At 38.2% G+C, this 20,091-nt stretch overlaps 1 protein-coding gene across 4 annotated transcripts in view; it reads left to right on the forward strand.

The window, feature by feature from the left end:
• LOC135702970 (myb-like protein Q) overlaps positions 1-20,091 on the forward strand; it is a 193,546-nt gene that overhangs the window by 3,318 nt on the left and 170,137 nt on the right. For 3 of the 4 annotated variants that reach the window (XM_065224076.1, XM_065224051.1, XM_065224067.1), the window contains exon 2: positions 2,685-3,569. In XM_065224076.1, the coding sequence (XP_065080148.1) occupies positions 3,501-3,569 (69 nt within the window). In that variant the 5' untranslated portion in view covers positions 2,685-3,500. The remainder of the gene's footprint in view (positions 1-2,684; positions 3,570-20,091) is intronic. The other variant, XM_065224059.1, reaches the window with a different exon arrangement.

The following is a 20,091-nucleotide window of genomic DNA, read 5'->3' on the forward strand; positions in this document are numbered from 1 at the left end:
GGAAATTTTTGAGAGTAGTTGCTGTTCATTTTTGAAATTTATTTCATTTTGCATAGATATTATTTTTTCACGGTTTTCTTTTCCTCTGTTCGAGATCTAACACTACTGCGACCAGTAATTTGATCTATTTTAGTATATCCCGTGTCCTTAGTTTATTGCATGTCGTTTTACTCCATCACTTTTGAGAAATGATGAAGTATTAGATATTTTTTACAATTGTCATTCTTGCATTTATCGCAAGGATCCAACTCTAATTGAAAGGTCCCGCTATTTATATCCTTCGGAGTGTTGAAACACCCTCCAAAGGCGCGCCCCTCTGTTAGTCAAAATTGGATTCCTTAACAACAATGACACCGATGATGACCATACATCAGAACCCTAGTCTTAACAACGAAAAGAAGATTAGGAATCACATAGAAAAAAACTAACTAACTCATTTTTTCCTTGTTTCAAGATCATCCTCGGTGGACAAAGCCGAGTCTTGTCACTATCAACAAGGCATAAAAAGTCACAAGGACTAAGATGTGTTCCTTGGATTACTGAAAAATCCTGTTCCCCTAGTTTGAAGTAGTGAGGACTACACTCATAAAATAAATCACATAACCAGTGGAAAATATCCATGTGAATTTCACATAACTTTCACGGGATCCCATAATTGGAAATTGCATTATTAAATCACATGAACGTTATGTGTCCAATGAAATCTATATGATTTCTCATATAGAATTTCTAATGCTATGTTATATTCAGGTAAAAATCATTGTTTTTGTTTTTGGAAAAATTCTATGTGCGTTCCTAATAGAAACTAAGTGAAAACATTTTTCAGTGTAGGAATCGGTAGTAGATCTTACATCTCGTAACGTACCGTAAAACGGGGTAACATTGATAGTTTTTTTTATGTATATTCTAAATATTTTTTACATCTTTTTTTTTTTATTTCTTTATTAAAGAGACTTTCATCCGTAGGCTGGTTCGTCTCTGAAAAATAATATATGAAAATACAGTTAATTCAAATTCATTTTTTTTTCACTTTCTTCCTAGCTGCTTATTTTTGCTCCTCATCTTGACTGGTGAGTCCGGAACTGACAATTCGTCTTCTTTTTCTTTCATCGAATTTTCATTTCCTGCTGATTCATCATTCTGGCAACCCTGGTTCGTAACATATCGTTTCGCATTGTTGTGTTTTTGTTTCGTTGACAGCCTTCGTTTGTTGGTTGTTATGCTTCTCAATTTTTTTAAAATAAATGCTGAGGATCCTAGAGTCAATTCGTTAGTAATATGTTTAACGAACACTATTTTTTTAGTCTTGTGACCGAACATCAGTATTTTGATTTGGGGTTACTTTGATAATGCTCGATGAATGTAGAAAAACATGTGTGAATCTCAAACAATTTAGTTCAAGAATTTGAACGAGTATATCAGGCATAGCATTTGATACCGACACAAAAGCATTTGTAAACAAACATTCTATTTTCCCTTGATATCGCATATAATTTTTATATAGTTTGTGATACATGTTTGCCAAACATATTGAAAAACAATTTTCTTACTTTTAGCCTGTTTGAAAAAAGCACTCAAACCATCACTTATGAAATATATTTCTGATATAGCCATCACAAATTAAATGTTGACTTATTATTGCTTATGATGTTTCTGATTATATCACGCATAACATTTGATAATGGCACAAAACCATTTGTAAACAAACTTTCTAAGGCCCTTTACAAGCGAACCAAAGTAGGCCCACGCAAACCAACAACATCATCGGATAGGAGCAACTATCAACTTTCCGAAAGTGGTATTGGTTTGCGTGGGCCTACTTTGGTTCGCTTGTAAAGGGCCTTAAATCGAACCGTGCTAAAATCGATCGGTTTTGTTTTGAAATTAAATTTATAATTTCGTTGATTTTGGACCACCGTAATTCATCTTTATGACAAAGCTTCAATATATGTGATTGAGCACAAAACTCCCAAACTGGGAACCCGTACTCAACAATCTTAAAGAGAGCAAGCTTGTTCTTCAGGCTCAGTTTTGATTTTCGATTGATGAGCGGGTTCAATTACTTGATCAGCACATGATACCGTATTGATGGCTAATGTAAGTGCGAGATATGTTTACTACATCGCTCGACCATTCGATAACAGTCCCTCCCAAACGACCCTCACATCATTAGGCAGAATCATTCTATCATAGCAGGCCCTGTTGTAGATTGTTTGAGAGTGCTTTGATCATACGACCCTTGTGAATGATAGCAGTGTCGTCTGCGAAAAGATACAGCTTGCCCCCATCAGGAAGAGCGGGGATATCGGAGATGAAGAAGTTGAACAAGATAGGACCGCGGATGCTGCCCTGAGGCATCCCGGCATCAATATCGAATGTATTAAAACATATGTTGTAAAGGGAGACCTGGAGTACATGTATGGGACGAAGGGTCATGATTCAAAATTACGATAAATTTGTCCTAATAAATTATTATTTCAAGTATTGCGTAAAATCTTTGATATGCTCTTCAGACAACTTTTCCAAGCGTTATCCGCAATAAATTCAAACGAGAATCCAGAAAAAAAATGTACTGACACAAACGACCACTGAAGAATCTTTCAACTTGCTTCTTAGGTCTCCCGTTCCAACTAATTACCCGTGCGATGGCTGTAACATTTCTTTTATTTCTTTTTCACTTTCAGGAACTTCGACAGCTTCAAGTAGTTTGGTTCACGCATTAGTGGACACATAATAAAGATTATACAAATCAACACTATTTATTGAAAGTGAAAATTTAACGCGCAAATATACCCTACAGTTTTATTTATTCTGCAACTCTATAATGTACTGAAAATGCAGCCTAGTGACAATGCCTTCTCACTCACTCCAACGCACCAGAAAGTAGTTCACGAAAACAGCTGAAAATAAAAGAAATCCAAATTAACCTAGAATAATAAAGTGACGTACAAAACAAGACCGGTAACACGAGACGAGAGAGAAGAAATAAAAGTGAGAAAAAAAGTTTTCGTAAAAAAGGAGGAAAAAAATCTGCTCTCTTCCTGGTTTGTGCAACCGGAGAAAATAACATCACCAGCACCAACAACGACAGTGTGGCAACTCATCTGAGCGTTATTGTGTGCTCTCTGTGTGGTGACTTCAACGCCAGTGTTGAAAGTTAATCGTGCATAAAAAGAAAATAAGTAATTATCCTTTTAAATAAGAAAATTGAGGCAAAAAAGGAGAGGCATACAGGAAAAAGAAAGATGCTCAGCCAAGTTGAAAATTGGGAAAAAGAAGAGAAGAAAATAATCGATGTGCTACAATTATAAGTGAGATAATTCCGTTGTTTTCTTTCTCTCGTATTTCTCTCTGCTTGCTTGGTACACCCGCCCCGGTCGGATCCACCCCCGACTGTTGCTGGCACATCAACAAACTACTATTCGGACGACTGCTACTACCACTTTTCGGCCCACCATTGTTGTCGTAACAACGGACGATTTTTTCTGTGTGCCGTTACCATGGAGACTAGTTATAACAGTGGAAACGGAGAATTCGACGTAAATATGTTCGATCAGTACATTTACAAGGTAAGTGTTGTTTGTTCATGGTTGTTTTTTATTTGGTTGTGATTTCCGTGTTTTTGACTTATGTCACTCTCGTGCCACGGCATGCTGGAGCATATTCTTCCGTTAGAGCATAGGTTTCAGTGTTTATGCGTATGTTTTAAAGTAACATGTGATTTGAGGAGCAATCAAGTACAGATCCTAAAAAAAACAATTGCACAGCGTGTAATGCTAATAATGCATAGCTTTGGGTACGAACGTATCGGCAACGTACCAAAATTATTTTGTTGCGTTTGAGCAATTATCGTTTTTTTTTATTTGTATGACGTTTATGTATTCACCCTTTGTAAAAAATATAAAAAATCAGCAATTAATTTAAAGTAAATTACAAAATTAATTTTAGTTCCGTAAAGCTTCAACAGTTGAGCCTTGACAAATAAGCAATATGATGAAAAATTACATCAATCGGAACGAAGTATAAGTAAATATAAGTGCAAAAATAAGTTGTTGGCTGATCAGTATTTTACAGTAGTTAAATCTTGTCTGTAATTGGCTGCATTCGCTTTACATAACACTTATTGAATACCCTCGGAGCAGTTATTGAATACCCTGGATTGCGTACACTCAATTTAGATGTTCTTTGGAATTTTATATTGCAAAGAATTGAACATTTATCTGTACTTTTTCCAGGATTCTGTAGAGGTACCCTGGAATTCTACTTGATTCACCCTAAGATTCGCCTTAAAAGATTGACAGTTTGTCGTGAGATCGAATCATCAAATTTTATTACCTTTGCATATAAAAAAAATATTCCGTCTCCGACTCCTTAAAAAGAAAGCTGCCGACTCCGACTACGAGACAGTATATCTACAGAAAATGAATGACAGCTGTAACTTTTTAACCATGACACCAAATCATTTGAAATTCTAGAGAGTACTTGCCTTTTGCCTCAAAGTCTAAAAAAAAAGCTGAATGTATATGCTGTTCAATATAATAATAAATGGTTGAATCTGATCAAACCTCATGAGGGATGATCCACCGGGCGTTGCTTCTAGACTGGTTTTGATCACTTATCTGGGAGCATCTAGAACATTTCTGGATTGTGTACTACCGCCCTGAGCATTCAATAAAATCGGTTTTTTTACCTCATTATAGATTTTGATATGAATCAAAAGTACAAACTATTTTCCCGAGGATACCAGAAACATGTTCTGATGTGACCGAAAGGTCCTGGGTACTCAATATGAACACCAGGTATCACGTTTCCAAAGTTCCGCTGATTTTAACAAGATAATAACTGAATTCAGAAGCTCTGCCTTTAACATATCAAGTTATAGAATCAAATTATCACTACATAGAACATCCACCAAAGGAGGCATCGACTTGTTGAAATATCGACTTATGGAGAGTGAGACTTAGAGAAATGAAGGGACCGCTTAAACCAGTGATGAAAAGTTTTACTTTTAATTTGCACAAAGAACCATATGGGGCTTAGAACTAGCAATCCATTCTCAGTTTGCACAATCCGGTGAATCAATACTTTCAAGGTCAATGATACCACAAAGACAGACCAGCTGGGAGCCCGGCCACGCAATGACGCGAAGGAGCTGCGTTCTTCATGCGTGACGGTTGAACCTGATGTAGGACGAACTGTCAACGATGACAAAAGGAACGACGAACAATGATATACAGGCAGACGCCAATGAAACTATTAATATAACGTGTTCTAAGAAAAAAATATGAATTTACTAGTGAAATTTGCTAACTAAAATTGTTGGCTACTGGAATTGAAATATTATCGGTTTATTGCAGCTAAATAGAAATTTGAAAAGATTACAGGTCCTCGATCAAGCCGAACGATCGTAAGATTATTTCTCGGAGATTTGTATTTTCGTAGGTAAAGTTGAGTTAGATATTAACGTAATAATATTACCCACTACTAACTGAATATGTTTAGGCCCAGTACCATCGATAAAGCAGAGTTGAAGTGAGCAGTGGATTATATATTCGAGTAATTGGCCTACGATAGTAGGGGGAGTAAGGTTATGGAGGAAACTAACAGTTCATTAATTATGTTACACCTATTTTAGTTTTGAAGCAATTAATAATAAAGCTGTCGAAAGTCACAACAAGTTCAAACGGATACCCTGCTCTCTCTCTCCTAACAGTCAATAACTACGAGAGAAAAAATTGTTTGTTCGACACCCGTTGATACTAGACGCCGAGAACACCTGCATCTCCATGTTTTTTGTTAGTAGGAAGGGTGAATGAGATCTGGATTCACTTTTTTTTTCCTTGATTTGTTTGCCATCGATCTTGTTTTCCGTACTGAGTACCAATGCTACCGACGCCAGGGTGGCAGTTTCCACACCTGAACCCTACCTATCGACCCATAAACCCATGGGTCGGGGATAAACGGCTTTACTTCCCTTCCGAAGGAAGGCGTGATCAGAGATGTTATGCCTCAGAACATCCCGGCGGTGCCGACCTAACGCCGGATTGAACCCAGGCCCGTTGGGGTGAGAGGCAATCACGCTTACCACTGCACCACCGGCACAGCTAAGTGATGCTGGAAATTGATGCGACCTCTTATAGTATGGTAAGCACATAATGCAAGTCTATCACCTCAGTAATGTAAAGGGGCTTGGGTTCTTATTTATTTATTTATTTGTCTGCATCAACAGGCTGTGTAAAGCCCCAATGATGATTTAAGTAACTTATATAGGTAAAAATCAAATCAAAAAATAAAAACTAAGAATAAAATACATAAATAAAACACACAATCATTCACGGTTAACTGTGCCAGAAAAGAACGATGAGAAGTATCTTCGTAGCAGCTGTCGAGGCATATGGAAATCGAAGATGCCCGAGACTCGATTGAACACTCGTTGCAGCCCACCTATTGCACCGTTCATGCCATAGTTTGTGCGCTGAAGTGGCAATCTCAGCATAACGTTGTTACGTAGCGCACGGGGTTGGACGTTAATGTTGACTTGCCCCAAGATTGCACTGCAATCAATTCTACCTTGTAAAGTGTCCGCAATGAACAGGGCCCTAGAGGTGTCTCTTCTAGTTCGGAGAGGCTCCAGATCAATCAGCTGGCAACGACTTTCATAGCTGGGCAGATGAAATGGGTCTCTCCAAGGCAGCTTCCGCAGAGCGAATCGAAGAAAACGGCGTTGAACGGACTCAACTCTCTCAGCACCATTGTTGTAGTTTGGACTCCAGACCACAGAACAATATTCCAGAATGGATCGCACTAAGGAACAGTACAGTGACTTCAAACAGTAGATATCGGAGAAATTCTTTGCTATCCTGAAGATAAATCCCAACGTCCTAGACGCCTTGTCGATAACGTACGAGATGTGCTGCTTGTACGTAAGTTGAGAATCTAGAATAACACCCAGATCTTTCACATGGTTCACACGGTCGATTACAGTGCCGATAAGTTTGTATTCAAATGTGATTGGTTCTTTCTTCCGAGCAAAAGTGATCACTGAACACTTAGTGGGGTTAACCACCATTCGGTTCAAATTACACCAGCTGGCAAAGGCTTCGAACTGACGTTGAAGGAAGTGACAGTCATCAATCGAGTGGATTCGTAGGTAGATTTTAAGATCGTCTGCATACGATAGTCGTGGGCCTTCGATGACCAAGTTCACGTCATTGAAGTAGAGTAAGAAAATCAAAGGTCCCAGGTGACTTCCTTGAGGTATTCCTGACGTAGCTAGATATATATTGGACCGGTTGTCACCAATGGCAACCATCAGTTGCCGATCAGTGAGATATGAACGAAACCATCGCAAGAGGTTGCCGCTGACCCCAAGTCTATGCAACTTTGCAATCGCGATGGCATGATTTAGCTTATCGAAGGCAGCTGACAAGTCGGTGTATATGACGTCTGTTTGAGTCCTCTCTGCCATGCTTTCCGTAAGATACGATGTCAAACACAGCAGATTTGTGGAAGTAGAACGACCGGAAGTGAAGCCGTGTTGATCACCACTTAGATACTGCTTACAATGAGAGAGTAGAGGCTCCATGATGACTAACTCGAATAACTTCGAAACTGCGCTCAACGACGTAATTCCACGATAATTGTCCACATCCCGTTTGCTGCCCTTTTTGTGGATAGGAAACATATGTGCGAATTTCCAACAAGATGGAAATGTACCACTCGAGATGGACAATCGAAATAGGTGAAGCATGGGCATCAGCAAGCTGGCGATATGCTTTTTCAGGAATACGGATGGAACGCCATCGGGTCCTGGATTGAAGGACGACTTGAGTTGTGATGCGGCAGTGGAAATCATCTCGACGTTGACATCCATCGCACCCAGTGTTTGACCGTACAGTGGAACATTACTAGCTGCTAGGGTAACGTGTTCGTCAGTTAATCTCTCATTCGTGAAAACTCTGGCGAACTTCTCAGAAAACAAGCGACAGATCTGCTGAGAAGTGGATGCAACTGCTCCATTCAACACCATTGAAGAAGGTAGGCCGGATTCCTTGCGCTGCTCATTTACGTAATTCCAGAATGACTTCGGGTGCGACTTGAGTTTCCTCTGAATCCCTCGTTGATATCGCGAATAGCATCGACGGCTAACTCGCTTGAACTCATAATTGAGCCTAACGTAGTGACGTTTCAGCGAAAGCGTACGATACTTAGTGAATTTTCTTAATGCGGCTCTCTTGGTCGACTTCAACCTACGCAGTTCACTCGTCTGCCAGGGAGGATGAGAAATTTTACGGTGAACTCTTTTCGGAACGTGCCTGTCAATGACATAAGCCAAGACACAATCTTCTGTCCAGTTAGCAAACACGGTCGCTATATAACCACCATGCCCCTTACAACAACCTACGACCAGAGGTAGTAAATGTCACGACCTTTTCGCCCATACATTTTCATAGTGACAACTTTTAGAAAAAAAAATATTTCGTTACCACGTCTGGCTACGACCGACGATTATTCAAGCCCGGGTGTAAGAAGCTATTGAAATGAAATGACGCCCAGCGATCAGAGGAGTACCAAATCGGGGTATCAATTAATAGCTCATCAGGGATGCATTGTGGGAGCTTTTTGTTAATCCTTAGCATCTGGGCCTTCATTTGGTGACCATTGATCCATTGCAATTTGGTATTGTAAGACAGATATAGGATGCGGAGGACCTGCTTAGCGGAAGCATATTTACATTCACTGAAAAACAGTAACAAGGTCTGCCCGCTCTAATTCGTGATGCATAAGAGATACAGATTTGCGTTATGAACAAAAGTTGTAGCTAATATCAAATCCTACTAAAGCTCTATACATCATTTTGTGGGATGCTGTTGATGAAAAAAGGTAGAGGCAAATGAATGTAAATGAATGCATGAAATGAATGTAAATGATTTTCCATGCCTGAATTGTCCTGTGTGACTCGTGGCTCGATTCTCGAACGCTTTCCAGTCAGGTTTTCGGACCTGAGTATGCAGTCTTTCGTTGCGATTGGAACCCTAAAGACAGCCTGAAATCTTCTGGTGAAGGTGTCCTTGTACCTGTCCGTTGCGGGTTGGAGGCGAGGACCATCGAGAACGATTCATGGAACCGTGTGGAACAGGTTTGGACAGGCATGATCGCACACACTTTGTATACGCTCTGTACATTGCACCTGATCGAATTCGGGATAAGGAACTCATCGATAATCTCTGTCGGTCAGTTTCCGCAGTTATCGAAAGTGCGACTCCAGTGAATGAGATATTCCCGATATCTCTACATTTCACGCAGGAACTATAAATCTTCTCGACAGTTATAGCGCAGCAACCTGTGCTTCGTGAGCACGCAGGAGAATGCTCTATTAATTTTCACAGCTCCTTGTCCACTAATGAAGACACTACCGCTCTACTCTGTTCTGATCGTCACAGTTGAGAACAAAATCGTTCGTGAGTTCGACGAATATCCTGCTGCAGTTTCCTATAACTTCCGTAAAGCTGACCACCGTAGCATTATAGATGTGTTGTCTAACATGAACTGGGAAAACATTCTTGATCCTGATGACTTAGAGGCTACAGCGTAAACAACTTCACATGTTTTGGCATATTACATTGACAGACATGTCCCGTAAAGAACTCACCGCAAAGTTTCTCACCCTCCCTGGAAGTGAACAAATTTTTCCCAATTTTGAAAATTTCGAATAGTAGTAGCTTCAACCATGCATTGATATAAGTTTATTTACCATAACCTGGACGAACAATTAAGCCTACCCGGGAGAGGATCCGGATATGACCACCCATGTGAGTCTAGAGTATTGCACAAGCTGACGAGTGCAACGGGAAGGACCGTAGGTGTATAGGCCGGGGATTGGTCCCTATGAACGTCAACTTAGCGGAACAATTACAATTACAATTCAAAACATAAATCAGTCCGCATCGTGCTCTCTTGCCGTGCGGATCTATTTGATGTTGGCTGAAGTAAGTGTTACTACTACCTTAAAGCTACAACAAATTTAAACTGCACTTTTCAGTGCTCAATATACCTGTAAGTTTTCTACCTTGTTTGACTCTTATTCCTCTTCGATCCTTGTTTGGACCCTCCCGAGGTAATCCTTCTTGGATATCGATTTGGAAAATTCTTCTCCGATCCTTCAGATTCTTATAGTAATCTGCTTGGAAGTCGATTTGGATAAACAATTTACTGCTGCAATTGCGCATAAGCGCAAAAGAAAAGGGCAATCTCTTGATCCCCCTTCTGATGAAATTAATTTGAGAAATCAATTTGATTTGCTTATGGATGATGAGAATGATCCATCATCCAGGAAAATTCTAGTAAATTTTCCCGGCTTAATGCCAAGAAGGAAAAGATTCCTCCTATTGTGATAATCACTTCCGATTTCCATGCTCTTCGCACGGAACTTTTAAACTTCGTGAAACTTAAGTTTTGACTGCAAATTGGCCGTCGGGGTGAATGCCGTGTGTTGACTGAAACCTTGGACGGATTCAAAAGTCTTCTCATGTATCTTACTGAGAAGCAGCATAATTTTTTCACCTTCGACACCAAAACTGAACGTGTGTTCAAGGTTGTCATGAAAGGACTGCCCAGTGATGAATCCCTGGATTAGATCAAAAATTAACTGGCAAAATTACTTGGAGTTGTGCCAGTCCAAGTAATCAAAATGTAAATGAAATCCCGTCCTGGCGATTCGCGCCACGGGATTTCTAATGATTTTTATGTAGTTCACTTCAAGTCTAGTAAACTAAACAACCTTAAGGCCTTAGAAAAAGCTAGCCTTATGCTCCATGTCCGAGTGAAGTTGGAACACTTCAGGAAGACTGAAGGAAATTTCCAAAACCTCACTCAGTGCCGTAAGTGCCAGGGATGGGGTCACGGAACAAAAAATTGCTACATGCCTGCTAAATGCATGAATTATGGTGATTCCTCTCATGCAAAGGACGACTGTCCTGTGAAGGAAGATCCTAAGAAATTTAAATGTTCAAATTGTAGTAAAAACCACAAATCCATTTTTTGGGAATGTAAGGCTCGCAAAGCGATCCTACAATCTCGTTCTAAGCGTCAGGCAGAAAACGCTCCACGTTCTCGGTCAGGTACAAATTCCTCTGCTGTTAACAACGGTAAGCGAGAAACACCTGCTTCAAATTCTTCATCTATACCTGCTCCCATCGCTGCTAACAATGTTCAGCGAGTAAATGGAGCTATCTATACTGCTATGACTTAGGAAGCATTACTGCTCCTAAAATGGAAGTTTAACAGAAATCATTAATTGACATGATTACTAACATATAAATAACTCCATGTTTGATGCTATTCAAACTGGAGTAAAATAGGCGAACAATATCGTCATGACTTTGAAATTCAGTAATGGATTTTAAATCATTAAATATTTTAATGAAGACGAGCTATTTAACTTTTTGAGAGTTCATAACGTACATATAGCCGTTATAACTGAAACATTCCTTGTTCTGCAGGTTATTACACTATTAAATATCCAAATCCCTCAACTTTTGATTTGGTCTTAACTGATTTATGTCAACTTTGTAGCCCATGCTGACTTTGGCTCTGATCACCTTCCAGTAACTTTTGAAATATAAAAGAAAAATAATTTCTAATCCCAACAGCTCTGCTTTCTATTACCATAGAGCTGATTGGGAGCAATATCGAACATTTGTGGAATAAAGCTTCGATTCAAACATTCCTTTGCAAACCAAAGATGAAACTAATTATGCTCTTGAATCTCTGACTACTTCTATAGTTGCAGCAAGAGCTGCCTCAGTACCAAAATGCGAGGTTAAATTCGATTCAATTATAATAGACGACGATCTTCAGCTCTTGATCCGTCTTAAAAATGTTCGTAGGAGGCAATATCAAAGAACACGCGATCCTGCCATCAAAGTTATCTGGCGGGATTTGCAAAACAAATTAAAAAGCGATTCTCTGCCCTGAGGAACAAAACTTTTGAAAATGATGTTTCGAAATTATACCCGAGTTCCAAACCCTTTTGGAAACTCACAAAAAAAAATAGAAAAAAACCTCAAAAGCCTATTCCAGCGCTTAAAGAAGGTGGTAAAAGTTTGATCACAAATTTGGAAAAAGCTCAGAAACTTGCTAAGCAATTCGAGAGTTCCCATAATTTCAGTTTGGGCCTTACTAGTCCTATTGAGAATCAGGTTGCTCGGGATTATCTGAATATTTTATCTCTGGATTTATTTAATGATTCCTGGGGGGCTGATTTGGACGAAGTAAGATCTGTAACTAAATAGTTTCATAATATGAAAGCTCCAGGTGATGATGGAATTTTTTATATCCTCATAAAAAAAACTCCCAGAGAGTAACTTGTCTTTCATGGTTTCCATTTGGCTTACTTTCCTGATAAATGGAAAAAATGCAAAAGTTTTTTCCAGTTTTACATTTTTTAACTCTTTATTTGTTCCAAATTCAAAATAAATTTCATTTCATTTTAACCTACGTACTCCATGTACTCGGTTGTACTGTATCAGGGAGGCAACTTCAAACTCATCTTCTGAATCCCTTGAAGTGCTTTTTTCCTGGTAGTGCAACAACTAGACCATATTGGCACAGCGTAAAGCAACTTGTTTAAATATTAGAAGTTTATTCGTCAGGTAAAGTTCCGTTTTCCCGTTTGTATATATTTGTTACATTTGGCTTGAATGCCGTCAATGTGATCTTTAAAAGTTAATTTTTGGTCTAGTACTAATCCAAGATATTTCACTTGGTTTGACCAGGAAATTGGAACTCCGTTCATACTGACTATGTGACTACTACTAGGTTTCAAAAAGGAAGCTCTAGGCTTATGAGTTGAGTTTTGGAAGCGTTGGGAGAAATCTTCCATTTTTGTAAATAAGAAGAGAAAATTTATAAACTTTTCTGCAATCTGCTGCAAATAACACGAAGACTTCTTGCTTTAGCGGAATCATTATTCTATTTAAAATTATCTTTTCAAAAAGTTTACTTATTGAAGAAAGCAAACTTATTGGACGGTAGCGAGAAGCTTCAGCTGGATTTTTATCCGACTTCAAAATTGGAACAAATTTTGCATTTTTCCATTTATAAGGAAAGTATGCCGAATGGAAACATATGTTAAATAATTTTACCATGAAAGGCAAGTTAGTCTCTGGGAGTTTTTTGGATAAAAATATAGAAAATTCCATCATCACTTTCATATTATGAAACTTTTTAGTTATAGATCTTATTTAAAATTTAAAACAAAAATCATATCAAAAACAATATTTTCATAAAACACAAGATACTGAAAACAGCACAGTCAAGTTTTCATCAAGTACAACATATAGCAATGTTAATGATTATTTTCTCTACGATAAATACGGCTTACGATTTGTAGAATGATGTAAGCCATGTAAGTGAGAAACGGAATTGTTGCATAATCCATTCTGCAGAGTAAGATTCCATAGTATTTAAATCTGTTTATCGGGAAAAAAATAAATAAAAACACAGTGCGAAAATGATCTATTTATACCAAATAGGTTTCTTACAAATTCAATCATTCAAACGAAAATTGGGACCAATAGTAAAAATGGAAAAACATGCACCGCACCCGGCTCGTCCATTTTTTTTTTCACACGACCGATTATTTATTTTGCAACTCGGCCAAACCCATATACTGCGGCAGACAATTTGGGGCTAATCTCGTTTAGCAGTTAGTTAATTGTTTGAAAATGCAGTTAAATCCACTTTCCGGCTCGTTTTCCTTGTATCATCGTTATTATCTATATTCCACCACATTTATTTCAGCAAAGCTGCTCCGGACAACACAGTTAAGCATTACGGTTATCATTCTTCTTTATTTCTCTAGTTTTGAAAAAGAATGCAGTTAAACAGGTTATGTGTAAACAGCTTTTCTTCTTTTGTCGTTGTTGTCGTGTTTTTTATCGTTTTGTTTAGCATAAAAAGCTTTCCGGTGAAAAGAAAGCTATAACCACTCACTCTTCTATCGCCGAGTGGTGTAATGATGCACTTTAGCACCATATGAATTTAGATACCTAGAAGAAGAAGAGCGCGCAAGAAAGTTTCGTTCATCGAAAACACTTGAACCAGTCGAAGGGAAGGAATAAGAGAGATAAATCAATTATTTTTTCAGATAAATATGCTAATTGTGAAATCGTGACTCTAAAACTGTAATGAAAATAAATACATGCTCAAGATGTGATGGTTCAAGAGGAAGCCATCAGGAACAACCCAATAAATAGACCAAAAGAGGGGGAAAAAGAGAACTAAGTAAACCAACTAAAACAACTACAACTACCACACCAGTTGAACGAAGAGAAATGAGGAATGAAAAATAAATAAAATAAACTGCATATAATTCAATGGAATTCATAATCACCATGTTGTTTTGTAAACATCGTTTCCAGTGGGTAGCGAGAGGCAAAGGTACGTAAACTGAACGGATGAAACAAAACGAACGGAATTAATGTCAATTTAACGTTAGCTTGTTTCACTGATTTTATCGGGCATTTTTTCCTACTTTTCGAAGCATTGTTATTCAGCTTTTGAAGCGGAAGACAAAATCGCTATCGATTCATTACAGTTCTGCTGCAATGAAATGCTACTTTTTTCATGGGCTGTATGGCATAAGTTTACAAGTTCTTTTATATGATAATAGGGTTCCTCTTTTGTTTTTGGCAGCACGACTCTGGCAACCGTATAACCGTTATGTACCAAATACCGGACAGTTCGTTAATCCGGACATTTAATAATTTATTAAATATTACGTCTAGTTTGTAACATACTAACTATATGTGATGATTCTGAACGAAACTAAAAGACCACAGACTATTTTAAGCATAGTAGGCTTAAGTAGGTGATAATCAACTTTTTTAAAGTGTCCGGATTTGTGGATTTCATGCCTTTACGGTAGTTTGGACCAATTCTATCTGGATATGTTTTCATTTATTTAGAAATTGTATATTCACGGGTAGAAGTAAACGTTCGATGAATTTTATAGAAAGCAGAGAATACATAAATCACGAGTTGAGCATTTCCACGCCAACTGACGAATCGATTTTATTTTTCCCTCTTATTTTTTTTTTTCTTTTCTTGATTTGTTTTCCGTCGATCTTGTTTTCCGTGCAGAGCACCAATGCTACAGACGCCAGGGAGGTAGCTTCCACACCTGGACCCTACCTATCGACCCATCAACTCACGAACCGGCGACCAACGGCTTTACTTCCCATCCGAAGGAAGGCGTGATCAGAGATGTTATACCTCAGAACATCCCGGCGGCGCCGACTGGGATTGAACCCAGGCCTGCTGGGGTGAAAGGTAATCACGCGTACCACTGCACCACCGGCACCGCTGCTTGCCTCTTCTTCCTTCAAATAATTGTTCACTAGGTGCAATGAATCAAATTTGTTGCGGAATTCGGTCATTTTGGCTGTTTCAGGTTTCATTTTTGGAATCGGTTATCTGGTCCGGAGATATGAACACGAATTTTGAGAGTGATAAAAATTGTGAAGACGTGTTTCTCGGTAACCACTGAACCAAATTGGACGCAACAATCACCGATTAAATGGTTTTACGCTTTTGAATATTTTTGGAATCGGTCAACTGGTTCTAAAGATATGGACGGAACAAGATCCGAAAAAACACGGATTTGAGGAACTAGTTCTAGAAAAAAAAATTAGGACGTGCTCGAAAATAGATCATCTAATCGAAATGACGTCTGAGATAAAGTTGTACGAAACTAGATTGCCTTAACAGACAAAAAATACACACTTATAACAAAACATAAGTATCCGCAAAAAAAAAAAAAAAAAAAACGGTTGAGCAGGTTTCAGTTTTGGAATCGGTTAACTGTTTTCGGAGATATGGAGGTAACATGATCCGAAAAATACAGATTTTTAGAATGAAAAATTTGGTACGACGTATTTCTCGGAAACTAATGAACGGAATTGGACGCAAAACCACTAAATTAAAGGTTTAATGGTCCCATAGATATAGACGAGACAAGATTCGAACCACACGGATTTGACTAAATAATTCTAGAAAAAAAAATCTAAGATGTGTTTCTCGACAACAGCTGAACCGAATTGAACGCAACAACCACCAAAATTAATCGTTCCATGATGTCATGTTAGTTTTGGAATCGGTCAACTGGTTCCGGAGATATGGCCGGAACATGATCCTGAAACTAAATCTGAAACGAACAAAACTTATCATGTCGCACATCAAATCACATGAGAATTCGAAAACCACTTCAATGGAAGTCATTTGGAGAGCCCATGGCCGCACACTCGCCACATCCGGACATGTCCTGGGTATCCCCAGTGGCCAGTTTATATTAGTAAGAAGGATCAGATCTAACCATAGGTGGATTACTTCGGATTTTTATTCCCATGTTGACCTTAACCCATTTTATTGGAATTATAAACTTAAGTTTCAATCGTCATGCGCTTATTTTCTTCAAATATGAAATTTTCGGTTCCAAAATTCATTGCTTGATATTTTGGCATTTATTTTAGTGATTATTTTTGCAGTTTTCGATGGAAAACTAACAAAACATACTCTAGGTATATACGTTTTGTTAGTTATATAATTTCACGAATAATTTCAAGAGTTTTCAGGATTCAGGGATATAGATCGGTAGATTTTTCAAAAAACTTTGAAATTTTGAGGAGGATTTCTTTCAAATTCTTGTGATAATTTCAAAATAATTCTGTTGAGGATTCTTAGAGAATACCTGGGAAAATTCTGAGGTGAATTCCTAGAAAGTTTTAGGCAAAATACCAACGACGTTTTTAAATCTTGAATGTGATTCAGAGGTATATTTTATGGAAAATTTGGGTTGCTTTATGAGGGCAGTTCTAAGAAAATTTGGAGGAGAGTTCTAACTTAATGTTGAAGAGAATTTTAAGAAATTACTGCCAGTATTCCAAAAGAGTTTGTTTTCAAGGCATTTTTTTTGTGTTTGAGCGGACTTTATGAGTTTTAACATGGAATTAGTTAAGCGACGCCGGTGATGTAGTGGTAAGTGTGATTACCTCTCACCCCAGCAGGCCTGGGTTCAATCCCAGTCGGCGCCAACGGTATGTTCTGAGGCATAACATCTCTGATCACACCTTCCTTCAGAAGGGAGGCAAAGCCGTTGGTCCCCGGTTCATGAGTTGATGGGTCGATAGGTAGGGTCCAGGTGTGGGAGCTACCTCCCTGGCGTCTGTAGCATTGGTGCTCAGCACGGAAAACAAGATCGACGGAAAACAAATCAATACATAAATCCAGCAATCGACTAAATTTTCAACAGCAACCAAAATATCCATTAGTACCGTCCCAATGCCGCGTTCTAATCTAGATCCAATTGATAAATAGCAGATTTTTAGTGATGGGCCCAATTTTAGATCCATAGGTCAACATTAGAGCCATTTCCCCCATAACCCAAATGATTGAACTATTCCACAAATGGTTTGGATGATACCCTGACCACGTCGTTAAGCAAAATAAACATACAAATTTTATTAGGACAATGTACTCATTCAGTTAAACCAGGATTAAGGCTTGAGTGGAGGTCAAGAAATTGGCCTTAAGCCGCTTGATCTGTAATCGTTAGCTAAGTAAAAATCCTTGGACTGAAACAAATACTCTGTTAATGGATATTTATCTGTCAAAATGTAATTTAAATTTGTTGACATGAACCGAATGAGCACTGATGTATTTTAAATATTTTGTACTATTTAGTTTGAAACATGATATGCATTTTGGTTAGCGAATGCCCTTTGGGTCGACACAGCTCAGCGAACGTTGAACATACTTAATGGAATAATTATTTTCTGTTTTTTCAAACCAGGCTAGTATCCATACGAAGCATATAGTTTGAAATATTTCACTAGATGTATGTATGTAAGGTAGCCACCATCCCTTCATAGATCTTGTCTTGTATGCAGCTCCACTTAATAGCAAGATCAATTTGAGCTACCGATCTGAATTCACAATATCGCTGTATGAAGGGCCAAAAACGATGGTGTGGACCCGTAAGCAGAGACACTTACGCGAAATCCACGGGAATTTAAGAATCTCCTTCCAACGATACGATCCAACAAATCGAATAACGCAATTCGCAATACTTATTAAGCTTCCTACAGGATGGTTTGTTAAGAAGGGCGCGTCAATCTCCATGAAACTGTTGGAGTAGAATTCACACCATCACAATCGAATCGGTAGGATAAAGAAAATGATAGTGTTTATTCCCTCCTAGACTCCGGTTGTCATACCACTCCAATCGTCCAGTTCCATGTCAAATGATACCCTGATGCTCCCTCCCAACCCAGTATTTATTTATATATATAGTAAACATATGTAATGGAGAAATGAAATATATCAGAACATGAAAATACGTAATAATGAAAATACATATATATGGATAAAAAAACTGGTATTCCGCAATGAAAATAATAATTATTTTACATACAATATGATGCAGCTATATGTCTCCTCAGCTCCCAATAAGGAAGATGTAACCCTGAAATTTCCAGGTTATATTATGCAAATAAATTTTTAGCTAGAATGATACTTGATATGTTTGTGTTGTGTTATGTTGTGGGTGAGCTTGGGATTAAACCCATGATGTTCTGCTCATTAAGCAAAACCGATCCCTCTAAGGTTATCGAGCATCTCAAAACCAAAACACTAGATGGCAAAACATGATTAAGCCCTCACCTGGTATGTAATGAACAACAGAAATACGCGATAATTCATATATTTTCAGCATATGATGCAATATCACAACTGTTGATAAAAGGAACGGATCCCATCTTATTTAAGACCTGGATGACCTGAAATGTGTGTAACCGGGTTAATACTTATTTAAATGTAATGTAATATTGAAAATGCGTTATAATGCCATGTAACAAGATACAATAAACACAGGATTTTTACAAAACAGATAATGAACGATTCAGATTTCTTTTCAAGCTGACACTATGCTTCCCTGGAGCCGCTCATAATAGCTAACATTAAGAATTAAGTATAATAAAATGTAATTTACAATAATATTAAATGATGTAAAGTCAATAATGAAAGATATGTAGTACTATAAACACTATACAAATAGGATAACCAATAGCTAGCTTAGCTTAGATTGACTGCACTCCGTGATTGATCAGAATCAGTGAAATTGTACAATGAAACACCTGAATGGGGCTGGGAGTGACCGTCCATTCTCATTGTACAAGTTTCAGTGACTCTATATGTTGTAGATCAATAACGGCGCCGGCCACGTCCTTGCAATCAGGTGGGAGTAGGGAAGGAATATTAGAGTGACCTTTGTTGTTTGTGGGCCGTGTTTACCTCTGCACCCCAACAAAAGACACAGAAAAGGAGATTTTGTTAGTAAGTTGGGTTCGTTGGATCAGGATTCACCTTGATAAGTGATGCGACCATGGTTTTAAATGAATCAGTGTTATCATGCATTATACTTGGATTTGCCCGAAGCCAAAACCAAATGGTGTATCATTGGGCCTTATTACGGGTGTCACTACACGGTGATAAGAAAGTGATACTCAGAATAAGAGCCGTGATTACCGTACAAATCAAATGGGAATCACTTCACCGTGACGACAAGTGACAACTTTTCACCGTGATGTGACATCCGTAATAAGCCACATTATAATATAAATCTGAAGACGTTCCATCATCGAAATGCTGAAAATGCTGCTCATGAGCAAAATTGATCGCCCGTGACTGCCAACACCAAAGAGCTGAAAACCAATTCAAACAAATCAAATCAACAGACAAAACCAGGGTGAAAGCTGTAAGAGTGAATCATTATAGTATAAATCTAGTGATGTTCCGTCATCAAAGAGCTGGAAGAAAACTCAAATAATTTAAATCAATAGATCCAGTCTGAATGAAGGCTGCAAAAAGAGAATAATTATACAGCAATGACCCCATTTTGTCAGCTAGCAAAGTATGTGTATCTTAAACATTCATCTTGAAGGAGGAAGGTATGAAATTACAATTATGTGGAATTATTGCAAAATAACAGTCTGATGCGCGGAGAGATTGACAGGATCGGGTCATAACTGTAAT

The sequence above is a fragment of the Ochlerotatus camptorhynchus genome, unplaced genomic scaffold (assembly GCF_037179485.1).
Source record: "Ochlerotatus camptorhynchus isolate MF236.1 unplaced genomic scaffold, CSIRO-AGI_Acam_v1.1 ptg000019l, whole genome shotgun sequence".
Classification (NCBI taxonomy): domain Eukaryota; kingdom Metazoa; phylum Arthropoda; class Insecta; order Diptera; family Culicidae; genus Ochlerotatus; species Ochlerotatus camptorhynchus.